Here is a 15,000-nt window from a genome sequence, read left to right on the forward strand (position 1 = left end):
TTTCCCTGCTGTCCGGGGTCGGGTCGCTGTGTTACAGACTCAGTCAGTCAGTCAGTGTGTGTGTGTGTGTGTGTGTGTGTGGAGAGAATATAAGGCGCAAAGATAGACCTAATGGCGCTGTCTCAAAGCACAGCGAGCTGCCTAACTAGACAACATTTTGAGGGAATATCCGTGCACGCGCGCGCGTCTATAATGTGTCCAATTATGTGGCACGCATCTTAAAATATTCCATGCGTTAAAGTATATATAATACAAAAAAAAGAGCACTAAAGCATTATGTAATTTAAATACACTGAATATTCTAAACGATTTAGATTAAATATTCTCAAAATGCTTTATAGTTAATGCCCAAAACGACTTTTGGATCAGATAGATATACTCAGAAGCACTGTTTAGCATTGAGCACGTGGGATGCGCGGTCGTTAGGCAGCTCCGCGTGATTTGCGACGCCGCCGCCGAACTCCTCCCTCCGGGAACACCTTTGGAGCGCGTGGGGAAATGCGGAAGAGCCGAGGAAATCTACGCAGAATTATTATTTTCCATAACTGTGCACTACTGATATCACTCCACCTGTTGTCCGCTCGAGTGAGCACGAAAAGCGCTTCAAGCACTAAAACTGGTGATTTTGGCAACTAGCCAAATTTCGTTCCCAATTTTATTGATGTAAAAATGTAACAATACCTTATGCATGCTTCTAAAGAAAGTTTCGGTTACACTTTATTTTAAGGTGTCATTGTTACAGTGTAATTATTTAAGTACTGCGTAATATTAGTTAACTACATGTACTTACTATAGGGTTTGGTGGAGGGCTAGTTGCATATAATTATGCATAATTTACTGTTAATATATCATATGGTAAGTACATGTAACATAATTACAATGTAAAATAAAGTGTTACCGAAGTCTCATTTGATGTTATTAAGCTCGCAAACTGAACTCAAATCACATTTGGCAACTCTCTTCAGTGAATGAGTGTAGTTTCTCCCACTTTCTCTCTAAATAACTTTCTGCCTCATGAAATATGTTGTAAATCGCCATGACACAGCAATCCATTGATGTTACAGTATATTGCATCATTGTTTCACATGATCTCAAGTTTAGATAATGTGTAATAAAGATGTGGAAACTGAAGGTCTGACAGGTTTGAGTCTGCATCACCAGTCATATGACTGCACTAAACCACTGGTGGGTATGAGTAATGAGCAATGGCTGTGTGTCTATATGTGTTTAATCAGCAAGATTATTATTACACACTGATACCAACCTTATAGACTCAAAAAACACATGCGTAATGTTTGAAAATATCATTGAGAAATAGATTTGCATGTGTTTTTTCTCTTGATTTACATCATTATCCGTGTAGTTCTCCAGTCTTGTGACAAATTAGTGGGAATAATGACTTGAAATGATTAGTTTAGTTTGCTGGATGGATATGATAACATAAGCTGAATATTATTAAGAGTTAGCAAAAATATTAGTCCCCTACTGCCACCTTGTGGAAACTCATATTCTCTAAGATTCATAAATAGTCGATGGATATAAAGAAATGGCAAATGTTTTTCAAACAAAAAGCTTGTTGAATTGCACTAACTGAAAAAATAAATAAGCATTGCATTAACCAAAAGTATTACATTTTATTATTCTCTAAGATTCATAAATAGGCTTGCCTTCTCTCAGAAAGAAATACCAACATGAATTTCTTTCCTTTTTTTGAAAACCAGTTGGCCAGGGAATTGGTCTTTTGTACTTACAAGTGTTCAGTTCACTTACTTACATTTTTTTTTTGTAAAGCCGTTGCCTTAAAATTATTAAGTGGCAACACTTTACAATAAGGTTCATTAGTTAACATTAGTTAATGTATTAACTAACATGAACTAACATTGAGTACTCACTTAAAAATGTTGGGTTAAAAATAACCCAATGGGGGGGGGGGGGGGCTGGGGGGGGTATAGCACCTTCCCAACTGTGGGTTATTTTAACCCAGTGCATTGGGTTATTACTGGAAATTACCCAACTATTTGACAAAATTACCCAACATTTTTGGAAAATAACCCAACATAGTGACCCAATATGTGTAACCCAACGGTTGGGTAAAAAAAAAAAAAAACAACTTTTATACTGTGTAATACATTTGTTATAGTATTTATTAATCTTTGTTAATGTTAGTTAATAAAAATACAGCTGTTCATTGTTTGTTCATGTTAGTTCACACAGTGCGTTAAATTAAGTTATGTGAACTTGACAATTCTACATTACAATTTTTTTTTCGATTATGCATTATTTACTTAACAGTTTTAAGGCAATGGGTTTAATTATTTTTTTAAGTTAAGTCAACTGATCACTTTTTACAGGGTCCTAAAAGTGTGAAGAAACAAACATAAGCTGCCAGAAGGTTGCAAACACATGCACAACGTACGAGAGGCACTCGATGCACAGATAATGGACAGAATGCTAACGGTATGTCAGTGGAATGATGCGCCACATGTTTATTGACACTTTACAGAGAAAACAATCATCACCGGGTCATGCAAAGCATTATCACTGCGCACAAAGAAAACACAACATGAACAGTGTGACGCCGGAATAAACACATACTCAACTTAACTCCTGAGATGTTAAACGTACAGTACGATACAATATGCAGAGATACTATAAACATGGCACTCATGAATATCTTGACGGGTTGATAAGTGTTGGATGTCTAAAGTATTCCACTGCGCTGAAACCGACCAGTCCAAGCATTGATTATTGTAGGAAACTTGAATAGGAAAGTGCTTTATAAAGATCCCGAGGTATTGTTGAGCGGTAACACTTTACAGTAAGGTTCATTAGTTAGCATTAGTTAACTACACTAGTTAGCATGAACGAAGAATGAACTGCACTTCTACAGAACTCATTCATCTTTGTCAATGTTAATTTCAACATTTACTAATACTTTAATGGTTAGTTAATACTAATGTTAGCTAATGAACCTTATTGTAAAGTGTTACGACTAATGTCTTACTGGCTAATGCTTACAACACACCTACTTGTTACACACACACACACACACACACCCACACACCCACACACACACGCTACAGGGGATAAACAAGGGAAACTAGTCACAGATATTTGTCTCTGGGTAAAGAAAACACACGTTCACGATACAGCTACGACATCGAGGGCTATAGACGACTTCAGCATTCTCCGGCCTCCTGTGACTGATCGCTTTAGACTCATCCCTCCTCACACATCCCAGTGAACATCACGCTAACCTCCGTTAGTAACACTCGGATAATTACAGCAGAGTTGGGAGGAGGGGTTAAATGTACACCGCTACATGGAGTTAGCCTCAGGCCAGGATGAGCTTCTGTCATCGAGTCCCTGGCCACCATTTTGTCAACCGTTGTGTTGTTAGTCAGAGAACAGGCTGGCGAAAGACTTCCGCAAGTTTCGGATGGTCTCCGCCTTCGTTTCGTCCTCGTTGCTGGAGCGGAAGGTGTCGCCAAAGGCGCTGAAGGCATTGGTCAAAGACTGGGATTTGCTGCAAAACAGCGGACAAAGCAGAAGCAAGATTAGATCATCTAACTTTAGGATTACGCCTTCATTTGGGCCTCGTCCACACTCACACGGCTTCGGTTGAAAACGCATCTTTTTCTCTCCGGTTTGTCTTCCGTCCACACTGAGACGGTGTTTTTATTAATAAACGAAATTGAAAACGTTTTCCAAAGTGGATCCATTTGAAAGCGCAGTTTTCTCGGTGTAGTGTGGACTGGGAAAACTGAGGCATTTGAAAGTTTAGTCATGTGACGCATACTGTACCCATAGATATTGATGTTTATAGCGGTATTGTGCCTGTTATCTGCTGTTCACTTTCACACTGATGCTAAAATATGTTCCTTTACACACTCTTCATATCCCAGTCCTGCACAGACGACAGAATACACACACATCTGCTGTCCTGCGGTGAAACATGAGCAGTTTTAGCGTTTACACCAAACACATGATAGTGAGTGAGAGCGACCTGACCGTCAGTGATGAGGAGATATTCTGCCCAATAACATGATCCTGTCAGAAGAATTGCCATAACTTTATTATTTATGTCTCGGCCTGTATCATCTCAGAAATCTTTAACGTTAATTTTGGCCATGGCAATTGTCTTGAAAAACGAAGAGAATTTGACGGTCGTCTTAGGAGAATCACTGCAGGACCGAGAGTCAATTTTTGTCAAACATGTCAAACCTGCGATCAAACACTTCAGATTTTAGCCTAGGATCAGAGGATTCTTTTAGAATTTGAAAAATTTGTCAAGTCGTGGCCAAATCGGCTTAAAGGAACTCCACTTTTTTAATTTTCCATCTCCCCTAGAGTTAATCAGGTTTACCATTTAGCCGATCTCCGGGTCTGGCGGTAGCACTTTTAGCATAGCTTAGCATAGATCATTGAATCTGATTAGACCGTTAGCAAAACAATGACCAAAGAGTTTCGATATTTTTCCTATTTAAACCTTGACTCTTCTGTAGTTACATCGTGTACTAAGACCGACAGAAAATGAAAGTTGTGATTTTCTAGGCCAATATGACTAGGAACTATCCTCTCATTCCTGCGTAATAATCCAGGAACTGCTGCCGTACAGCAGCGCAATGATATTACACACTTAGTGCCGGTCACGTTGGAAGTTACCGAGCTGGGGACTATTTTCAGGCGCTGTGTAATATCATTGCGCTGCTGGTACGGCAGCAGTTCCTGGATTATTACGCAGGAATGAGAGTCGCTCCGAGTCGCAATTACCTAATTTTTGTATTTTTTATTCAGTGGCAGAAACAAGCTTCCGTACATTAGAATGCCTGTTAGAGAGCAACAAATAAAGCGTTAGTAGATATTAAGCAGACAGGCTACTAATACTTCAATGACTGGTAGTTGACATGTAGTTGCAAAAGTTACTTGTAGTCAGTAGAATGTCTTAAGTGGACTATCGAAATAAAGCGGGACCATGTGGACACACTTTGCAGCAAATGATCTCCAAGCACTGAAGCAATAGTGAAAAGATTCTTACTTCAGGAGAGGATGTGTTGACTTCTGCTGGGGTTCAGGCTGATCCTCCACAGGAGGCTGGGATTGGGCGGGTTGTTCCGGGGCCGGAGTGGGAACAGGAGCAGGAACAGGAACCGGAGACTGGGAAGGAGTCGCTCTAACTGGGACTGATGGTGGTTCAGATGGAGGTCTGACTTGCTCCCTGAGCACTGGTTTAGGCTGGAGCTGGGGTTTAGCTGGTGAAGGGGGTTTAATGGGAACCTTGACTGGGGATTGCTCTTGATCTGGCTGGGTCTGACCAGGACTCGGATCTGCGGGTTTTGGGATGGCCTTGGTGGGAGGTGGGGTTTGGGGCTTCGGCTGGATCTGAGGCTTGGAGTTCCTCCGAACTGGGGGCACTGGTTTTGGGGGAAGGGGTTTGGGGGGTAGTGGTTTTGGGGGCAGTTCGGTTGGCTTCCCTGGAGTGGGTTCTGGTGCTGCTTGAGCCTGGGGTTTGGGCTGCTGGGTGGTGGGTGGTAGAGTTGGGGTAGGGCCTGGTTTGGGCACTGGTTCCTGGGCAGGGACTGGCTCAGGTGTAGGCTCTTGACTCTTAGGCTGTGGTTCTTGGGGTTTCACTGCCCCCCCTAGGTTCAGTACAAAACAGAGTCATCATATTATACATTTTTGTAAACACTGAAGCTTGCAAGATGGTTTTAAATCCAGCACCAGAAACATTGCATGATTTATGATAAAGAATTTGACCCCCCACGACTGGCCAAAGTAACCATACAAAGGATATTGCCCAAGGGAAGGAATAAGGATAGTCATGTCCACAAAGCAAAAGGAAATTGCTTTTAGTCCAAACAAGCAGAATGAAACAGACAGGGGTGTGTTTCCCGTATAACGCAGTAACTCGCTGCTTCACTACCATATGCACTGTTGAAGAGATCATCTAGCGAGTCACGACTGTTTCTGTATTGTCACAAATTGGTCGTTCAACCACGTTGGTTGATGATGTCACGCATGTGTTGGAGTAATAATACTTTTAATGAATCTGTTTGATATCGAATTAATGCAAGATGTTTTATTATAAATTACGGACAAGGCATCTGAGGAATAGTTATATATTTTTTCTCAGTTATTTTGCTTTATTTCCAGATTCACTCATAGGCTCGTTCTTACACTGGAGCTCGTTCACACATGCGCACTCTTCAGACACTACACTTTACATCTCTTGACAAACTAAAAGACGTAAAGGACATTTGTATGTGTTCTAAATAAAAAATATAGATTGCACTGAATGTTAACTTGCTTATTTTGCTCAAGACTTATTGAGTCCACAAGTCATGAAAACTAGAAACTCTGCTTCTAACCACAGGAGATCTGTCGCGCAAACTCTGCGATGCTGTTTGTGAATGTTCGTTAGAACGATGGTTTCGGGAAACACAGACTCGCTGAACTGCTGATAACGACAGAACTCGTGACTATAGTTGGCTAACGATGCTTTCGGGAAACACCGACTCGCTGAACTGCTGATAATGACAGAACTCGCGACTATAGTTGGCTAACGATGGTTTCGGGAAACACAGACTCGCTGAACTGCTGATAACGACAGAACTCGCGACTATAGTTGGCTAACGATGCTTTCGGGAAACACAGACTCGCTGAACTGCTGATAACGACAGAACTCGCGACTATAGTTGGCTAACGATGCTTTCGGGAAACACAGACTCGCTGAACTGCTGATAACGACAGAACTCGCGACTATAGTTGGCTAACGATGCTTTCGGAAAACACGACTCGCTGAACTGCTGATAACGACAGAACTCGTGACTATAGTTGGCTAACGATGCTTTCGGGAAACACGACTCGCTGAACTGCTGATAACGACAGAACTCGCGACTATAGTTGGCTAACGATGCTTTCGGGAAACACGACTCGCTGAACTGCTGATAACGACAGAACTCACGACTATAGTTGGCTAATGATGCTTTCGGGAAACACCGACTCGCTGAACTGCTGATAACGACAGAACTCGCGACTATAGTTGGCTAACGATGCTTTCGGGAAACACGACTCACTGAACTGCTGATAACGACAGAACTCACTACTATAGTTGGCTAACGATGCTTTCGGGAAACATAGACTCGCTGAACTGCTGATAACGACAGAACTCGCGACTATAGTTGGCTAACGATGCTTTCGGGAAACACCGACTCGTTGAACTGCTGATAACGACAGAACTCGTGACTATAGTTGGCTAACGATGCTTTCGGGAAACATCGACTCGCTGAACTGCTGATAACGACAGAACTCGTGACTATAGTTGGCTAACGATGCTTTCGGGAAACACCGACTCGCTGAACTGCTGATAACGACAGAACTCGTGACTATAGTTGGCTAACGATGCTTTCGGGAAACACCGACTCGCTGAACTGCTGATAACGACAGAACTCGCGACTATAGTTGGCTAACGATGCGTTCGGGAAACACAGACTCGCTGAACTGCTGATAACGACAGAACTCGTGACTATAGTTGGCTAACGATACTTTCGGGAAACACCGACTCGCTGAACTGCTGATAACGACAGAACTCGCGACTATAGTTGGCTAACGATGCTTTCGGGAAACACCGACTCGTTGAACTGCTGATAACGACAGAACTCGTGACTATAGTTGGCTAACGATGCTTTCGGGAAACACCGACTCGCTGAACTGCTGATAACGACAGAACTCGCGACTATAGTTGGCTAACGATGCTTTCGGGAAACACAGACTCGCTGAACTGCTGATAACGACAGAACTCGTGACTATAGTTGGCTAACGATGCTTTCGGGAAACACAGACTCGTTAAACTGCTGATAACGACAGAACTCGCGACTATAGTTGGCTAACGATGCTTTCGGGAAACACAGACTAGTTGAACTGCTGATAACAACAGAACTCGTGACTATAGTTGGCTAACGATGCTTTCGGGAAACACCGACTCGCTGAACTGCTGATAACGACAGAACTCGCGACTATAGTTGGCTAACGATGCTTTCGGGAAACACCGACTCGCTGAACTGCTGATAATGACAGAACTCGTGACTATAGTTGGCTAACGATGCTTTCGGGAAACACAGACTCGTTGAACTGCTGATAACGACAGAACTCGCGACTATAGTTGGCTAACGATGCATTCGGGAAACACAGACTAGTTGAACTGCTGATAACGACAGAACTCGTGACTATAGTAGGCTAACGATGCTTTCGGGAAACACTGACTCGCTGAACTGCTGATAACGACAGAACTCGCGACTATAGTTGGCTAACGATGCTTTCGGGAAACACCGACTCGTTGAACTGCTGATAACGACAGAACTCACGACTATAGTTGGCTAACGATGCTTTCGGGAAACGCAGACTCGCTGAACTGCTGATAACAACAGAACTCGTGACTATAGTTGGCTAACGATGCTTTCGGGAAACACAGACTCGTTGAACTGTTGATAACGACAGAACTCACGACTATAGTTGGCTAACGATGCTTTCGGGAAACACGACTCGCTGAACTGCTGATAACGACAGAACTCGTGACTATAGTTGGCTAACGATGCTTTCGGGAAACACTGACTCGCTGAACTGCTGATAACGACAGAACTCGCGACTATAGTTGGCTAACGATGCTTTCGGAAACATGACTCGCTGAACTGCTGATAACGACAGAACTCGTGACTATAGTTGGCTAACGATGCTTTCGGGAAACACCGACTCGCTGAACTGCTGATAACGACAGAACTCGCGACTATAGTTGGCTAACGATGCTTTCGGGAAACACGACTCGCTGAATTGCTGATAACGACAGAACTCGTGACTATAGTTGGCTAACGATGCTTTCGGGAAACACCGACTCGCTGAACTGCTGATAACGACAGAACTCGCGACTATAGTTGGCTAACGATGCTTTCGGGAAACACCGACTCGTTGAACTGCTGATAACGACAGAACTCGCGACTATAGTTGGCTAACGATGCTTTCGGGAAACACAGACTCGCTGAACTGCTGATAACAACAGAACTCGCGACTATAGTTGGCTAACGATGCTTTCGGGAAACACCGACTCGCTGAACTGCTGATAACGACAGAACTCGCGACTATAGTTGGCTAACGATGCTTTCGGGAAACACCGACTCGCTGAACTGCTGATAACGACAGAACTCGCGACTATAGTTGGCTAACGATGCTTTCGGGAAACACCGACTCACTAAACTGCTGATAACAACAGAACTCGCGACTATAGTTGGCTAACGATGCTTTCGGGAAACACAGACTCGCTGAACTGCTGATAACAACAGAACTCGCGACTATAGTTGGCTAACGATGCTTTCGGGAAACACCGACTCGCTGAACTGCTGATAACGACAGAACTCGCGACTATAGTTGGCTAACGATGCTTTCGGGAAACACGGACTCACTAAACTGCTGATAACAACAGAACTCACGACTATAGTTGGCTAACGATGCTTTCGGGAAACACCGACTCGCTGAACTGCTGATAACGACAGAACTCACGACTATAGTTGGCTAACGATGCTTTCGGGAAACACAGACTCGCTGAACTGCTGATAACAACAGAACTCGTGACTATAGTTGGCTAACGATGCTTTCGGGAAACACCGACTCGCTGAACTGCTGATAAGGACAGAACTCGCGACTATAGTTGGCTAACGATGCTTTCGGGACAGACCGACTCACTGAACTGCTGATAACAACAGAACTCGTGACTATAGTTGGCTAACGATGCTTTCGGGAAACACCGACTCGCTGAACTGCTGATAACGACAGAACTCACAACTATAGTTGGCTAACGATGCTTTCGGGAAACACCGACTCGCTGAACTGCTGATAACGACAGAACTCGCGACTATAGTTGGCTAACGATGCTTTCGGGAAACACCGACTCACTAAACTGCTGATAACAACAGAACTCACGACTATAGTTGGCTAACGATGCTTTCGGGAAACACCGACTCGCTGAACTGCTGATAACGACAGAACTCACGACTATAGTTGGCTAACGATGCTTTCGGGAAACACAGACTCGCTGAACTGCTGATAACAACAGAACTCGTGACTATAGTTGGCTAACGATGCTTTCGGGAAACACCGACTCGCTGAACTGCTGATAAGGACAGAACTCGCGACTATAGTTGGCTAACGATGCTTTCGGGACAGACCGACTCACTGAACTGCTGATAACAACAGAACTCGTGACTATAGTTGGCTAACGATGCTTTCGGGAAACACCGACTCGCTGAACTGCTGATAACGACAGAACTCACAACTATAGTTGGCTAACGATGCTTTCGGGAAACACCGACTCGCTGAACTGCTGATAACGACAGAACTCGCGACTATAGTTGGCTAACGATGCTTTCGGGAAACACGACTCGCTGAATTGCTGATAACGACAGAACTCGTGACTATAGTTGGCTAACGATGCTTTCGGGAAACACCGACTCGCTGAACTGCTGATAACGACAGAACTCGCGACTATAGTTGGCTAACGATGCTTTCGGGAAACACCGACTCACTAAACTGCTGATAACAACAGAACTCGCGACTATAGTTGGCTAATGATGCTTTCGGGAAACACAGACTCGCTGAACTGCTGATAACAACAGAACTCGCGACTATAGTTGGCTAACGATGCTTTCGGGAAACACCGACTCGCTGAACTGCTGATAACGACAGAACTCGCGACTATAGTTGGCTAACGATGCTTTCGGGAAACACCGACTCACTAAACTGCTGATAACAACAGAACTCACGACTATAGTTGGCTAACGATGCTTTCGGGAAACACCGACTCGCTGAACTGCTGATAACGACAGAACTCACGACTATAGTTGGCTAACGATGCTTTCGGGAAACACAGACTCGCTGAACTGCTGATAACAACAGAACTCGTGACTATAGTTGGCTAACGATGCTTTCGGGAAACACCGACTCGCTGAACTGCTGATAAGGACAGAACTCGCGACTATAGTTGGCTAACGATGCTTTCGGGACAGACCGACTCACTGAACTGCTGATAACAACAGAACTCGTGACTATAGTTGGCTAACGATGCTTTCGGGAAACACCGACTCGCTGAACTGCTGATAACGACAGAACTCACAACTATAGTTGGCTAACGATGCTTTCGGGAAACACGACTCGTTGAACTGCTGATAACGACAGAACTCGCGACTATAGTTGGCTAACGATGCTATCGGGAAACATGACTCGCTGAATTGCTGATAACGACAGAACTCGTGACTATAGTTGGCTAACGATGCTTTCGGGAAACACCGACTCACTGAACTGCTGATAACGACAGAACTCGCGACTATAGTTGGCTAACGATGCTTTCGGGAAACACCGACTCACTGAACTGCTGATAACGACAGAACTCGCTACTATAGTTGGCTAACGATGCTTTCGGGAAACACCGACTCGCTGAACTGCTGATAACGACAGAACTCACAACTATAGTTGGCTAACGATGCTTTCTGGAAACACAGACTCGCTGAACTGCTGATAACGACAGAACTCACAACTATAGTTGGCTAACGATGCTTTCGGGAAACACGACTCGTTGAACTGCTGATAACGACAGAACTCGCGACTATAGTTGGCTAACGATGCTTTCGGGAAACACAGACTCGCTGAACTGCTGATAACGACAGAACTCACAACTATAGTTGGCTAACGATGCTTTCGGGAAACACGACTCGTTGAACTGCTGATAACGGCAGAACTCGCGACTATAGTTGGCTAACGATGCTTTCGGGAAACACAGACTCGCTGAACTGCTGATAACGACAGAACTCGTGACTATAGTTGGCTAACGATGCTTTCGGGAAACACGACTCGCTGAACTGCTGATAACGACAGAACTCGCGACTATAGTTGGCTAACGATGCTTTCGGGAAACACAGACTCGCTGAACTGCTGATAACGACAGAACTCGTGACTATAGTTGGCTAACGATGCTTTCGGGAAACACGACTCGCTGAACTGCTGATAACGACAGAACTCGCGACTATAGTTGGCTAACGATGCTTTCGGGAAACACAGACTCGCTGAACTGCTGATAACGACAGAACTCACGACTATAGTTGGCTAACGATGCTTTCGGGAAACACGACTCGCTGAACTGCTGATAACGACAGAACTCGTGACTATAGTTGGCTAACGATGCTTTCGGGAAACGCACCCCAGGTTAGTTCGCAGCAGTATTATAGGTGAGGAAGTGAAGAGTAATAACTGCAGGTTCACAAACACAGATCATGCATACAAGAGAACCAAGACCCAGAGGTGGCATGCGCCGTCTTTTAAACAAAGACAGCTTTTCTTTTAGTGTTCAGCCCTGGCCTTGATTGGGATGTTTTTTTTTTCCTTGTATTGTTCCAGATATACTTTGTTGTGTGTTTAATTAAAAATCTTGATACGTACCAAACATAAAGGACAACTGGGACGCATGCAGGAACTGGGGAAATGTGGGAGATATTTGTTCTTGTGTATGAGAGATAATGATAATGATCTAGTTGTTAGTGAGGTGTCTCTTGTTTGTTTAAAGAAACGCTTGATTATGTTTCCCGATATCTCACTATGAATGAAAATACAACTTCTGAAAGTTGTGTGTCTTTCGTAAAGGGTTTTCCATTGGAAATGAGGTTCAGTAACACAGAACAGTAAGTCTGGAAAATGGGAGCTTTATTACTTTGGACATGAGGGGGAAAGACTAGATCTATATCAGACACAAATCACAGTTATAACCCAAGTACTGGATTTAAAGAGGCAGTGACATCAGCAAAGCCTAATCAACCCAAGTTATTGGATATTACGTCACACACTACGGGACGCCACATATAGAGATAGAAATCTGACATTATTTTCAGTATGCTTGATGAGTACATTCATTAGTTATACTTTTCACACACAAAAATATTTCTTTGGTAATGCATGCAAATGATCTTAACAGTTTCCATGCAATATAAGGACACATTTCCCAGAAACCTCTCAGGTGTGTTATAGACACCATCTCGCATGTTGATACAACAGTGAAAAACATCAATATACAGAGCAGGCACTACACTGGAAACCCCTCAGACGGCCCTGTTGCACATCAGTCCGAGAACACCAAGCATTACATCTTTAAAGCTGGAGATCAGCTCATCGTTGGCCAAATATTGCATTATTAAATGGCAAGGCTAAATCTGTAGCTCTAGATTGGCTTTGAACGTCTTTGCATAAAAAACACTGAATGGCTTGAAAGCGGTTCCTCGAAAATACCTCTAAGCAATACTATAAAACTGCATTGCACTGATGACGCACATCAGACCAGCGTTTGAACAGTCATAACTGAGATTATTGTAGATCTGCACAGAAAGCTTTCTTATTTATGCAAATTTGCTTTCTTATTCGGGTGAATGTCATAAAAACATGACCAGCCACATTTCACGGCAACATCGAAAGAACAGAAAATATATTTTGCAAAAAGAAAATGAAGCCATAATTATTTTGCATTGTGATATTATTTTCTCATTACTGTCATGCATCACGTTTTTTTAACATTTCCTTTTATTCTCGTTGTCATTAGATTCTCATTACTGTAATGAAATCATGTCTTTAGTGCATTACAATGTAAAGTGTTTTACGATCTTTAAAATAATCAGAAATACAAATATGCTGTAATGCATTTTTTTCTAATTACAATTAAACGTGAAAATAATGCACACAAATGCAATGCAAAAAAACTCATTGGTTTTAATAAAGTAAGCCGTATTTTCATTATGCAAAATATAAGTTCTTATATAATCTTGTGATTTTGGGGTGAACTATGAACACGTCAGGGTTCTTGTGATTGGCTGTTCCACTACAGGAGGTTATATATTGCTCATAAGGATATATAACACAAGCCGACAGGTTCTCAGTCTATCCTGAAACATTCCTGATGATTCCTGAAATTCACTGGCCTCAGATTGGAATGTAATGTCTACTCAGTTTTATGGAAATCCGTCAAATGTCTTTGTTTCCTCATGATTATTATCTGTTAACACTTCATCAGGCTGAGAAAGAACATCTTATTGGTAACCTTGAGAAAGCAAATGTTAAAAAAAAAAAACACCTCTTTAGAAATCATGCTGGAAATACTGACACCGCAAATCTTATTTAGTTAAAAACACACATTTAAGATCTGAACACGAGGACATCACTCATGCAAAACCACAGACACTACGTTTGAATAAAAAACATCACATGTATCACACACACACACGCACACACACACACACACACGCACACACACACACACACACACACACGCACACACACACCTGAAAGCTGGACGATAAGGAACCACTCTTACTGAAATAAATCACAGTACATATTGAGCACACGGACACCACAGCACTGGACTTTAGGCACATTAGAAGAGTTCTTGACCCCTGAAACCACACGACTAACAGTAACACACACACACACACACACATCAGAAGCGAACAACGACACGACAGTGAACCGGACAGAGAAACGGCAGATTCTGAAGAGCACGAGCTCAACGACGGCATCCGTCACTATCTGACCCTCATCCAGCACCAGGGCTCTGAGCTCTGGGGAGACTGGGGTATCTGGGACTGTGGCAGTGGGAATCATTTTGCCTGGACTTGTTTCGGTCCGACAGCAACTCCATTACAGTCGAGAATGTACTGTAAACAACCTTGTGGAGGAGGACGCTGGCCGAGGGTCTTGCTGGGGTCAGTCAGGCTTTCTTTTAAGGCAGCGCTCTGTGAACACACACACACACACACACATAAAGCTTCTTCAGGCTTACTGGACATTCAAGATTCAGTGTTAAGCGCATTTCTGGTGATTCCACACCAGGGGGCAACACTGGACACTTTACAACACTGGACATGTTTAAAGGGACAGTCCACCTAAAAATGACACTTTGAAGAGTTTCTTTCTTCGGTGGAA

At 43.2% G+C, this 15,000-nt stretch overlaps 2 protein-coding genes across 2 annotated transcripts in view; both read right to left on the reverse strand.

Moving 5' to 3' along the window:
* The window catches only part of pparg (peroxisome proliferator-activated receptor gamma), a 50,968-nt gene extending 50,623 nt beyond the window's left edge, over positions 1-345 (reverse strand). Inside the window, exon 1 of the mRNA XM_079596578.1 lies at positions 1-345. This exon is cut by the window's left edge and continues 60 nt beyond it. The gene's annotated coding sequence lies outside the window, so the exon portion shown is untranslated.
* Positions 346-2,457: 2,112 nt separating this feature from the next.
* syn2b (synapsin IIb) overlaps positions 2,458-15,000 on the reverse strand; it is a 106,497-nt gene continuing 93,954 nt past the window's right edge. Inside the window, exons 11-13 of the mRNA XM_079597518.1 lie at positions 14,744-14,810; positions 5,039-5,639; positions 2,458-3,526 (exon numbers count right to left, since the gene is read on the reverse strand). Coding sequence (XP_079453644.1) covers positions 3,397-3,526; positions 5,039-5,639; positions 14,744-14,810 — 798 coding nt within the window. The 3' untranslated portion in view covers positions 2,458-3,396. The remainder of the gene's footprint in view (positions 3,527-5,038; positions 5,640-14,743; positions 14,811-15,000) is intronic.

The sequence above is a fragment of the Phoxinus phoxinus genome (genome assembly GCF_949152265.1).
Source record: "Phoxinus phoxinus genome assembly, chromosome: 22".
Taxonomy (NCBI): domain Eukaryota; kingdom Metazoa; phylum Chordata; class Actinopteri; order Cypriniformes; family Leuciscidae; genus Phoxinus; species Phoxinus phoxinus.